General features: G+C 46.6%; 1 protein-coding gene across 1 annotated transcript in view; it reads left to right on the top strand.

Moving 5' to 3' along the window:
• Positions 1 to 12,977, top strand: part of Evc2 (EvC ciliary complex subunit 2) — an 84,404-nt gene that overhangs the window by 64,614 nt on the left and 6,813 nt on the right. Inside the window, exons 15-17 of the mRNA XM_075943714.1 lie at positions 5,616 to 5,843; positions 9,735 to 9,946; positions 11,441 to 11,528. Coding sequence (XP_075799829.1) covers positions 5,616 to 5,843; positions 9,735 to 9,946; positions 11,441 to 11,528 — 528 coding nt within the window. The remainder of the gene's footprint in view (positions 1 to 5,615; positions 5,844 to 9,734; positions 9,947 to 11,440; positions 11,529 to 12,977) is intronic.

The following is a 12,977-nucleotide window of genomic DNA, read 5'->3' as shown; positions in this document are numbered from 1 at the left end:
CGTCTGTGCCTTTTTTATTAGCAAATTTAGGCTGTTAATATTTAGAGTTATTATTGGAAGGTGTGCATTGGTTCTTGCCGTTTTGTTGCTTTTGTGGTATTTGGTTTTGTTCTCTTGCATACAGTTATTCTAATGTGACTTATTCTTTTCTGTAGCCTCATGGATAGGATTGTTTTCTCTTCAGCCCAAAGGATTCCTCTTCTGTAGAGGAAACTTAGTGACCATGAATTTCTTTAGGCTATTTTTATCAGGTGAAGTTTTTGTTTTTCATTTAGCTATGACTTTGCTGGGTAGAATTCTCTCAGCTAACAGTTATTACCTTTCAGAAACTGAAATAATCCTTCTAGGCCTCCTAGATTTCAAGGTTTTAGTTAAGTATTTCCCTCTTGTTCTGATGGGCCTGCCGTGTATGCAGACTGCTGCTTTTGTCCTGTGGCTTCCACTATACTCTCTGTCTGTGTATTTAGTGCTTTCATTATAACAAGAGGAGGGGAGCTTTTTCTGGTCTGGTGTGTTTGAATTCCTAACTGCCTACTCTCTCTGGACTGTTATCTCTTTTCCCAACTCTGGGAAACTGTCTGTTAAGATTCTTTTGAAAATGTTTTCCAAGCCTTTAGAATGAGACTTTTCTCCTTCTACTCCTATTATCTATCGGTTTGATCTCTTCAGAGGGTCTCTGGGTCTTGAAATCCCCATTGTTATAGTCTTAGTTGTCTCTGTGATGTTGAATGGCTCCAGCTCCTCCATCTTATCTTCAGGCTTAATATTCTACCCTGTGACCCATTGTGTTGCTGAGATTTCCCACAGAGTTTTAATTCTGACTTGCTGATATTTTTTATTTCTACCTTTTGAGATTGCTTTTTCCTCAGATCTTGGTCTCTGTTGAATTCATGTTTCATGTCATGTCACCATCACCTTCATAATTTTGTTCAGTGATTTGATTTTTTTCTCCATTAGCTGTTCATCTTCCTCTCTGATTTCTCTGAACATACTTATCGTCATTATTTTGAGTTCTCTGCTTTGGATTTCCTCTAACTCATTCTCCCTAGAGGCCGTCACGGTAGGGTTAGTACTTTCTGGAGGAGTTGTGCTGTCTTAGTTCCGTGTGGTTTTGGGGTCACTGTTGGGGTTTACACAACTGCCCTTGCTTTTCTTTCATCAGTATTTTCTTTCGAGGGAAGTGTCTATAGTGTTCAAGGGTGGGACCTGGTGGAGCTGAGTGTGCAGATCACAAAATAACTGCTCAGTCTGTGGGCGCTGGGGGCCTTTTGTAAGCTCTCTGTCATTGCCAATGCAGAGTGTTAACTGCTGGACATTGTCAACATGCAGATGTGACAGCCAGCTATCAGCAGTGACAGTATGGAGCACACTACAGTTTTAGTTCGTTAGAATAGGAGTAAAAGGAAAGTAGGAGGATAAGGATTAAGTATTAGATGGACTTTGAAAAGAAAAAAAAATGCGGTGGGTGAGTGAGGAAGCTGGAAGGCAAAAGTTGGGACCCTGTGAGGGCACACCGACTTCAGAGCTGTTAGAGCTCTGCATGGTTATGGTTACAAAGAAAAAAAAAGGGAGCTAGAGATGAGAGAAAGGAGGATAGAAGGCACAGGAATAAGAGAATGCTGGAGGTGTGACTGGAAAGTAGAGAACAATGCCGTACAGCGGGCTGGATGAAGAAACATGAACCGTCCTGTAGCCTACCTGAGCAGCATACTAGCAAGAGCAAAAACCTGAGACACGCAGGTAAGGAGGTAAACCACAGAAAGTGAGGGCTAACACGAGTGCTCACGGAGCGAATGGCTGCTGCAGCTGGCTGAATTGAAAGGTGAAGTTCTGATATCCCTCTGGCTCTGGCACGGTTCACCCAGCGCTGTGGGAGCATGGCGGCAGGGGCTTTGGTCTCTGTGGCCCCTGTGTAGGTTCCTTCTGGTAGGCCTCTGGGCCTCTGCACTCACTGTGCCCTCTTCTGGTGCTGGAGATCTGTGTACTTGAGGAACGCCCTGCGCGGGCCTCACCCTTGCGTCTCCCTGTGTGTTTCCAAACCTGGTCCAAAGGGCTGATGTGACTTAGAATCCCATAAAGACCCCATGGCAGGGGCTGGCTCCATGGAACCTTAAAGGACATTTTAGGACACAGAAGGGACTTCCTTGAGCTTCTAGTACTGTCAGCTAAAACTAGGAAGGAAGTTGTTTGAACTTCCTCTTTAAAATAAGAACATTCAGCAGGGCTTTGTTCTCAAATGAGCTGTTATTATTTGAGATGCGTGAATATGTAAGAAAGCTGGCCATTAATACCGCATAGATATGCAAATCTGTCCTTACCCAGGATTCTCGCTGGAGGATTCAAACCTGATACAGAGATATAATCTCACCAGGTGCTGGAATTAACAAATAAGCTTTTCAAAGAAAAAAGAAGGGGGGTTGCGGGAAAACGTTTTTCAACATTCCCTGTCCAAGGTGTTCCTAAGGCTTTGTGCTTTCCTTGCTTTGAAGGAAATGTTCACTTAGCATCAGCTGGAGCTGTCATCTCAGTTCATCCTCCCTCTGGCAGGGCACTGTGCCTTCGGCATCCACCCAGGAAGGAAGACTGAGGCTCGAGGAGCTTACCAAGCCTGCAAAGAAACCAGAGATTCTGTGACAGCACAGGCTTTGTTCCTGAAGAGACTTTTTGGGGCGAGCTCTCTAGTGTAAGGAGCCAGAGGCTGCTGCCCACTTACAGGCTGGAGGACATGGAAAGGAAAATGGCATTTTTTTCTCTTAGGCTTATGATCACTCTTTGTTAGGGACGCTAGGGAAATAAGGGGAGTGGCTTAAAGGTAGATGGACATCTCTCCTGGTCAGGCATTAGTGGAGGCTGGTTGAGCTGGGAGATGAAAAATTTAGAATAAAAAAATGCTCTCATTTCAGGAATTATCATCATTTAAATGGGAATGGAGGAGCTTTTTGAATGGCAGGACCACGGCTAACCTTCCTGCTGCTGTTCGTATAGCTGGGGAAGGGCGTGGAGTGGTCTTTTCTGTTGTTACCTTTTGCTGGTCAGGGCAGTATCCCAGCATGTGGGTCTTACTCAGATCCGAGTCCCACGAGCTCTTTATCTTTGCCTTCTGCGTTCTGGAAACATCCAGCCATCTTCCTCTAGGACCAGGTCTTCATCTTTCCTCTAAGAATGTCTTTATTCCCCCGCCTTTCGCTGTCTCCTCAGCCCACGTTCTGGGTCTCCTTCTCTTCATCATTGTTATGGATCTTCTATCTCTTTTTCTTTTTGTCATTACTGGTTTCTTTCCATACAATTTGATCATATTTCCCATCCCCCAACTTCTCCTAGATCCTTCCCACTCATTTCAACTCATTTCAGGGCCATCTACCTCTCAAAGGGAGAAGAGAGAATCAAAACAAACAGAAACCCAATAAGACAAAAAAAAAATCAAAACCAAAAAGCTCACACACAGAGAAAAACATGGAGTCCCTTTTGTGTTGGCGTAGCATGAGACATAGCAACATTGGCGTATTTCCTACTTGTGTGGACTCTCACTGTTGAGTCTAAGGACATCTGTCTAGACCCAGAACGTGTGCCCTTTATAACCTGCATGGGTTTGTCCAGATGAATCTTTTCTGTCAGGTTGTGCTTTGGGAACAGAGATTCGTGAGAGATGGTGGAAGGTTAGTCTTTCTCCCCTCAGCACGCAGGAGAGGGGTCACCTTCTGATGTTTTCCATGGCCGTGGGGACACCTGACAGCTCATGCAACCTGATTAATTACATTGGAAGGTTTTTGAATCTTCAATATGCAATTTCTTAAGTCAATCTTTAGAGGAATTTGTTTGGGAGACAGAGGAGCTAGTTATAGAGCAGAAGAAAGGTGTTGCCTGAGGTTGTCATTTCTAGAGGAGCTAAGGAATTTAGGTGATGTCAGGATTAAATGAAAGATGTCAGGAGATGGACAGTCATCTCTCATGACTGGCCATTACCGACAGGGAGCAATCTAGAAAAGCAAGCTACTTTAGTTTCAGGAATTCTCATTGTTTAGCAAAGATGGGGAACCATTGCAAGATGGTGTGACCATGGCTAGCATTTCTGACTTTAGTTTCTGTTAGATAAGTGGAAATGGGTATGGCTGTCGTTCTTGTAACTACTTCCTGCTGGTCAGGGACAGGGGAAATAAGGGCAGTGGCTGTCTTTTGTATTGGAAACTTTGGAGGAGGAACATGCTGTCAGTGTTTCCCAGGTAGTTTCCTGGATAAAGGACTTCACTCTATAGTACAAAGCATGTTTGGCAATGACAAAGACAGGGTAGAAAGTTGTGCCCTTTAAAGTAGGGTCCAAGAAAGCAGGCAGGTTCAGTAGTGGAGGTCAGCAAACAGCCACGCGATGATAGAAGGTGGAGAGGGGTTCAGAGATGGAGAAGGCCAGAGTTTGAGGGAAAGCTTCCCAGACTCTGGCAGAGCAGTCAAGTCTTCGGCTGGCTCTCGGCTGCTACCTACTTAGTTTAAGTTACCTTGCAAACCCATCCACATGGGTACCTTGTTCTCCAGATGGACAGAGATTGGGTCTAGTGTATTGTCCTGAGAGCCTGGCCTCTCCCTAGCAAACCTGTATTTCTGGGGACTGTTGTGTTTGCCCTGGTGTTCTCTGCTGTTCTGGCCCCTGCTGTTGTGTGTATGGGGGTGGGGGATAGCATGCATCTGTGCATGACTATAATTCCTTGCAGCCCTTCTCTCTGTATGTAAGCCATGGCCAAAAGCCTCTGAATATCCTTCCAGGCAGCAGCACCCTCCATCTCTTATTCCTGTCTTGGCTCACCCCTACCCCACCCTGTTTCAAAGCCTCAGTGCTTCTAGAAGGGCCGATCTGAGCCTTTCAAACAGGGCTGTGTTCTTCCCGAGGACATGCAGGGAGGGCTGGGCAGTCATGGGAGCGACCTGGGCCATGGTTTTCTGGCAGCCTCAGCTTCAGCTCAGTGTCCGTGTCCTGTCATTGCTACAGAAGCATCAGGTACAAACAGGTTACATAGCAGGACAAAGCCCATGAGCTTTGTTTTCATTTTTATTTATTGTGTCCAATTATAGTACGGAATATTTACCAATATAGTCACATTATAGGGCTCGTCCCACGGGTATTAAAGTGCATTCACATTGTCCAGCTCTAGAAATTCCCATCTTGCAGAAAATGGAAACTCCATACCAGTTCAACAGCAGCTCCCCATTTGCTTCCATCTCAGCCCCCGGGAACCACAGTTCTCCACAGTGTTTGTCCCCTTGTCACTGACAGCTCTTACGAAGTCTAACTCCCCAAGGTTCACCCCAGTGTGGTTTCCTTCCTGCCTCGTGTCAAATCCTGTCTTGTGCCGTGGAAGTATTTCCACTCGTCCATCCCTGACAATGGGCATGCTTCTGTCTTTTGGTTGTCCTGGATGGAATTCTAAAAAGTTTAAAGGTAAAATGAGAAGCTTGGAAGAGATGTGGATTGTCCACCTTTCTTTTTGATTGGTGCTTTATTCTTCCAGCAGAGTCCTAGTCTTCTGGACGGGGCCTCTGGGATCCTCAGCTTGTGTTCTCTGAAAGGCAGTGGGCTCTCCTCTCCCACAGCGTCTCAGCTCCTTTGGTTCTGTCCCCTTCTCCAGGTTCGAGGGGAATTGCTCCTCGAGAGGGTACAGAGGCTGGAAGCCCAGGAGGCCCACTTTGCAGAGTCGCTTGTGGCCTTGCAGTTCCAGAAAGTGGCCCGGGCTGCTGAGACCCTCTCTGTCTACACGGCCTTGCTTAGCATTCAAGACCTGCTGCTGGGGGAGCTGAGTGAGTCCGAGACACTGACCAAGTCAGCCTGTGTGCAGATCCTTGAGTCTCACAGCCCGGTGAGTGGGGCTAGGGGTAGAAAGGGTACCTGCATCATCAGCTCCGTGAGTCTCATAGCCTGGTGAGTGGGCACAGGGGTAGAAAAGGACCCGAAACTGGCAGGGAGACAATATGGGGCACTGAGGGGAATTGAAGGGAGTGTGAATGGATATGATCAAAATACATATACATAAATAAATGCATAAAATTTTCAGATAATTTTTTTAATTTAGAGCAGAGGAGAAATGAACCTGTAGGGAGGAGTGAAGATAAATAAGACGTAAATCAAAACTAACATGAAGAGAATTAATAAAATAAAAAATGGGGTACTTTGGAAAAATTAAAAGCCTACTAAAATATGTAGCTCTCTGGTCAGTGTAACTGGAAGTTTCTCTCCCACCCGACAGTTCCCAAATAACCACTTTGAGGATAAATATTAATTACAAACCATTTGGCCTATTACTCAGGCCTATTATTAACTAGCTTTTACAACTTAGATTAACACATTTCTACTAGTCTACATTTTACCACGAGACTCATAGTTTGTTACCTCACATTTTGCTTCCCCAGCTTTTGGCGTCTCCCTGACTCTGCCCTTTTTCTCATTGTATCTCTGGATTTCCCGCCTTGCTCTATTCTGCCTGGCATTGCCAAATTAGCATGTTTATTAACCAATGGTAATAGAACATAGTCACATCATCCCACATCAGGTAAGGGTTACAATTAAAATAGACTAATGGATAAATAGTATCAAGATTTTAAAGAATTAAAACCATAGATGCAGTAGAGTTTTTAAAATTGGTATACTACAGTGAAGAATATTATGTATATGAGTTTTAAGATAAGTACAACAGGAAATTGTCTAAATAGATATATATGATAAAAGTTGGCTCTAGTATGAGAAAATAAGTGTGCAATCTCAAGGTCAGAGATGAAATTGGTTTGAAACTGTGTTAGCATTTCCTGCCACGGTGAGGAAGAACTGCATGTAAGAGATGTAAAGGGGAAAGGCTCGTTTGGTCTTGTGGAGTCTTGAGAGGCTTCAGTCTGCGGCTGGCTGGCTCTGCTGCGTGAGGCAGTGACAAGGCACAGCATCGTGGCGTGAGTGGTACAGAGCGGTTCACCTTTTGGCAACCAGGAAGCAGACAAAGGCAGAAGTGGCCAGAGGCAAGAGCTGGTCTTATTGCTGGCATTCCCTTAGTGACCTACTTCTCCCAGCCAGGTCCTGCTTCTAGCTTCCCCACTTCTCAAAAAAATGACAGCAAATTATGAGCCCTTAAGCAGATCATACCCTGATTAGATCAGAGCTCTCAGGATCCACTCACTTCCCAGTGACCCACAAGCTGCAGGTCAGTCCTTCAACACAGAGTCCCCGGGGAAGTTACAGACCTGCACTCACAGCCACAAGTGCATCCATTTCTCTGGCTGGCTCCAGCAAACTGTAAAGTGTCTTAGTGACCTAAGGCTATGAGAAAACACCATGACCAGGACAACTTATAAAAGAAAGCATTTAACTGAGCTGTTTTGTGGGTTATAATGCCAGATGGCCAAACAAAGGCAGGGTGGCAGAAACATCTTGATCGGAGGCAAACAGGGAACAGTATGAGTCTTAGAAACCCCAAAGTCTGCCCCTCCTCCAGCAAGGCCACACCTCCTACTCCTTCCACAACAGTTCGACCAACTGAGGACCAAGTGTTCATTTGAGCCTGTGAGGGCCATTCTTACTCAAAACATGGCCAGGTTCATGCTCACATTATCCCTGAGCAGGAACGAGGACCCCCATTCACTTTGTTTTGTAATTCTCATATCACTTGGGCACCAACAGGAGACCCTGATTGAACTGTAGCTGTGAACACAGTGGTAAACTTTGTGTACAAAATAGCAGCTAATATAACCCACATATCTGTTAGAATAATTCTTCATGGCCAGGCTGATTTTTTTCCCCAGGAATATAAGGAGTTTCCAGGAATTTAACATGAGGACATTGGTTTACAAAACTCACTTGCTTAACGTATTAAAGGACAGGAAGCAGCTCACATGACCATTTTGGCACCCACAGAGGTAAAACCCATTCAAGACGCTCAGAATATCAGTGACAGGAGGAAACCTCCACAGAGCGTCTATCAAAACAAATGCTTCATTTGGAGGTGAATGTTGTGAAGATGGACCAGTGCCCCAAATTCTAGTCAGAGGAAATGAGTGTTTAAGATGGAGAGGCAGGCAGGCATGGTGGCATACACTTTTTAACCCCAGCATTTGGAAGGCAGAGGCAGGACGATCTCTGTGAATTCAAGGCCAGCTTGGTCTACATCAGGACTATGCAGAGAGACTCTATCTTAATAAAAGAAAAGAAAAATTTCAGAACCTACCCCCCCAAAAAAGGGGGGAAGTCCTGCCCAAGGTCATTTAGGGAGTCTGGCCAGTGAGACACTAAGGCATCTGAGTGTCTGAGTTGCATCCTCCCAGCCAGTATTGTTCACTTGAGATGCCAGCACTTCAGCTACCTCGGGAGCACACCCACCTTCCCTACTTCATCTCAGAGCTCTTGAGTGATATCAGAGCTTTCTCGTCACAGTTGCCTGTGTGGGGAGGACTGCATGTCCTGCATTAGAAGCAACTGAGAGAAAATGAGACCACACATTCTGAGTTGTCAGCGAGATGGTGAATGGGCTGCTCCTTCCCGGTTTGCACAGGGAGAGAAGGTGGCCTGCTCCATGCTCTGTGAGACTCTTCCGTTTGCAGCGTGATCGCTCATGTGCCAAGCATTTTCCTCTTGATAATGAGCTTCTAAGCTGGTGAGCATTTGGAGAATTTAAAAAGCATGAAATGAGAAGCTTTGGAAGGAACCGTTCCTAAGGAGAGTCCGTGGTTTGCATCTCATCCAGTGAACAATTTAGACTACTTTTGTGAAATTGGATTATCAGAAGGTGCAATGGGGACCGTGTGGTGAAGATGGGGAAATTTAAACAGGACAGGCCTGCCCAGAAGAGGAGTAACCCCAAATAACGGCCCCTGCTGTCTTCGCAGCTCCGTGTCATTTGCTGAGCTTCTACTTCCAAGCCCACAAGGAGTCTTCCTGTTGCCCCAGTGTCTAGGTGTCCCAGTCACTCTGTTGATGATTCTGCCTGAGTTTTCACACTTCCAGCTCTGCCAGCCAGCATCACTGCTCTAAGGCACTGTGAGATCAAAAGCGAAAGTGGTGGTACTATTAACCAACATTCACTGAGCTGTCACTAAGTCTCGGGTACTATGTGCAGTGTGTGAAACTTAGAGCTACCCCATGACATGTCTATGCCCGGGTGAGAGGCTCAGGAGCAGCCCCTTGTAAAGTGCTATTACTGAGGTTACCTTCCTGAAAGAATTTAATCCAGAGGCTCAGAAGGTTAAGCAGAAATGTATTTCCCAAAACAAAGCACAAACTCAAAAGAGAGATTGGAGTAGGCTGTCCCAAAACAGAGAATAGCAGCCCCGAGGGCTCTAAGTTGTGAGTTTAAAAGATGCTTTTAGGAACTTTTATGAGGTGGGTGCTGAAGTCATAGCATGAGATGTCTCAAAATATAGTTAATCAGATCTCCCTTTTAGGACATTTACTTTGCTCTTCTAGAAAAGTCTGTGGGGATGATGGGGAGGTAAAAACCCACAATGCAAGCGATACTGTGCTTGTCATAATCTTTTTAGAATACAGACCCTTCATAAGTACACGTGGGTGGCCATTGGGAATGTAGCCTGTGATTTCCTTTTTTGACTTGACCAGAACCTATCTTCAGCTTCAGAGATGCTCAACCCCAGAGGGACATCCTGACCCCCCTGGAGACACAGTTACTAAGATACTTACAATGTTGCCTCAGTGACCACTGTAGCTCCTGCCCACCTGGCATCAGTGGGACTCAGTCCTGCTCCTTCATCTGCAGGAGCTGCAGGAACTGGAGAGGAAGCTGGAGGAGCGGCTGGTACAGCAGGAAGCAGCTGAGCAGCAGCAGGTCCTGGAGAGCTGGCAGCGGTGGGTGGCTGATGGACCCGGACTGGGTGAACCCTGGGAGATGGATCCTGAAAGGCAGGTCTCTGCCATGCTGCGGCAGGCTCTGAACAAGGGCCAGAAGCTCCTGGAACAGCAACAGCAGAGGTAGGTGGGTGGTTTACACTCTGAGTGGGTTGGGTAGGGTCTTCTGGCCTGAGGCACCTGGCCTCTCACCTTCCTGCCTTAGAAGCCATTCCCATGCTCCACTCAAACTGCTGTTGTTGAGGGATGCCAGCTTTCTTCTCTGATTATGAGTTTTTTAAAAAATACCATTGAGTTTTGCTAACAATATTTTTTAACGTTTTAAAAACATTTTTACAATTTTGAGTGTGTGTGTGTGTGTATGTGCCACTGTACACGTGTGGAGATCAGAGGACAGCTTTTAGGAGTTGCTTCTCTGCTTCTGCCATGTTGGTCCTGGGGATCGAACTCGGGTCTTCAGGCTTGGTGGCAAGTGCCTTTACCTGCTAAGCCACCATCTCCATTGGCCCTTTTCAACTTCTTATTTTCGAATAATTCTAAGCTTACAAGAAGTTGTAAGCTTATATTATAATTATATTATATTAGAGAGAGGTCCTACGTGTCCCTACCTAGCCTCCCCACCTGGTAACATCTCACACTGTTGTGGCACAGCGTCAAAGCCAGGGGACAGCAGCGGCATAGGAAGGGCTCTGTTCAGATTTCACTGCGCTGCAGAATTTCAGACCCTGCTTCTGTAGAGCTACAGAATAGACTCCAGGCTTGTTTTTTCTTTACTCCTTCACAATTCACGACAGAAAATTGGCTTTGCCTGCAATGTTCAGTGCTCCTGCAGAAACACCGCTTCCTGCGGTTCTCTAAGTCCCCAGTGCGACTGTGGTATCTGTGTGTAAAGCAACAGATGTAAACTGTGTACAGCGCACATTGACTGGATTTTAGAAGCACACAAATTACCTGGAGGAAGCACTCCACTTGGTTTCTAAGTGGGGAGATTACAGTGATTCTGGGTTTGTTTCCTGAGTATACTCAACATCAAAGTGCAGCTAGGCAGATTGCATGGAGTTAACTGACAAAGGGGCTGAGTGTCCGACAGGGAGGCAGGAACACAGAGGTGATGACTTATCTAGGAGATTTTCATTTTTTAAAATTATTTTTGTCACGTTCTCCTGCTCCCTGCAGTAATCTGCAGGAGTCTGAGGTAGGTTGGGTTGTGCCTGCACAAGCCTTGGGTTGTGATAGCCACAGGGACTGTGAGGCTGATCAGTGGCCTCATCTTTGACACAGAGTTTATAGCAAGTCTCTTGTAGTAAGGTGGCAGCTGGCCTTGCCACCAAAGTACTGCTGTCTGTGGCCATCTCTGGGCGGTGACTCTGGCTCTGCTTCAGCAGAGGACAGAAGCAGGTGTGGACCTCAGGTGCTGGTCTCTGTGGTCCTAGTCAGGAGGACCAAGGTTTTCAGAGTAGGGTCACAGAGCACCCAAGAGCCACCGAACGGTCTTCATTCATCCACTCCTCTGTCAGCCTCCTGTGCCCCACCTCTGAGTCCTTGTCACTTAAACAGACACCCTCCCGTCAGCTCCCCATGACTGGGCTGGACCTCTGGATTTTCTCTTCTCTCTAGGGTGAGAGAAGAGCGGCAGAACAGTGCGGTGCTGGAAGACTCTCTGGAAAGCCTGGAGGCTGACACCATGGCCAGTCTGTGCAGCCAGGTGAGAGGACCTGTCCCTATCTGTCCTACAGTGTAACAGTGATTCTCCAACAGCCGCAGTCTCCCCCACAGCAAAGAATGTAGCATGGACTCTTCACTCTGCCCACTCATGAACCTTCCCACACACAGATCAGGCGCTGGCAGGCCTGACCTCAGACCCTCCACACCCTGCCTGGCTTTGCTGGACACTGAAATCCCCACCCCACCCCCTAGGTGTTGTCATGTAAAATCCCAGGGAAGGGCTCTGAATGGCCAGGGACCAACAATGGCCACCCTGCAACTGAGAGAAGAGGCTTTTATTTGGGTCTTGGTGGCACTTGGAGAAACCTTCACTCTATTTTTGTTGGTGGTGGTGGTTTTGGTTGAGGGCAGGGCATCACTCAGACTTAAACTCATGGCAACCCCCTGCCTCACCCCTGAGTACTGGGGTTACAGTGATGAGCCCCCGCACTGGGCAAAGCTCAGCTTACTGCGTTCTCAGCAAATCCTTTGCTCCAGTACTGGTAGTCTTTACAGGTGAGGAGTTTGAGGCATTAGGAGAAATAAAAGCATGATCCAAGAACTTAGCATTTGGCTCAGTGTGGTAGGGACACAGCCAAAGGTTTAAGAGGTACAGAGTTGGTACATTTCTAAGCTTTTTACTTTGAAATAATTTTGGCATGTTAGGGTATAGAAAGTTACACCATCCACTTTTTGTTTCTTGTTTCCTTGGGCTTGCCTGGGACCACATCAAATCTGGTATGAAGTGTTCTTATGGCTCTCTGTCCTGTTGTCACAGCAGATTTCCTGTGGCCACAAGGATGCAGAATTGTCCAATGCAGCTGAGACATCCCTGAGTGTCATTTCTCAGCCACTGCCACACCCACCATCCCTAACCCTCGCAGCCATGGGCCGTTCTCCATCTTCTTCTTCTTCTTTTTTTTTCTTTTTTTTTTTTTTTTTTTTTTTTTTTTTTTGGTTTTTTGAGACAGGGTTTCTCTGTAGCTTTGGAGCCTGGCCTGGAACTAGTTCTTGTAGACCAGGCTGGCCTCGAACTCACAGAGATCCACCTGCCTCTGCCTCCCAAGTGCTGGGATTAAAGGAGTGCGCCACCACCACCAGGCCCAAAAACTCAGAATTTTTGTTTGTTTGTCTTGAGACAGAGTTTCTCTGCATAACAGTCCTAGCTGTCTTGGAACTAGCTCTTGTAGACCAGGCTGGCCTCAAACTCAAAAAGATTCACCTGCCTCTGCCTTCCAAGTGCTGGGAATTAAAGGCGTGTACCACTACCACCCGGCTGTTCTCCATCTTTCCCCCATGTTCAGCTGAGGTGCTACATTGTATGGGATTGCACAGCCTGCTTCCGGTGGGGTCAGTCATTTCCAACCATAATTCTTGAGCTCAGCAGCCCTTCCTTTTTATTCAGTGGAGCAGCGGCTCTAATCACCCACTGGTGTAGGGACACTCAGCT

The sequence above is a fragment of the Microtus pennsylvanicus genome, chromosome 12, assembly GCF_037038515.1.
Source record: "Microtus pennsylvanicus isolate mMicPen1 chromosome 12, mMicPen1.hap1, whole genome shotgun sequence".
Taxonomy (NCBI): domain Eukaryota; kingdom Metazoa; phylum Chordata; class Mammalia; order Rodentia; family Cricetidae; genus Microtus; species Microtus pennsylvanicus.
This window is presented reverse-complemented; position numbering and strand designations above follow the sequence as displayed.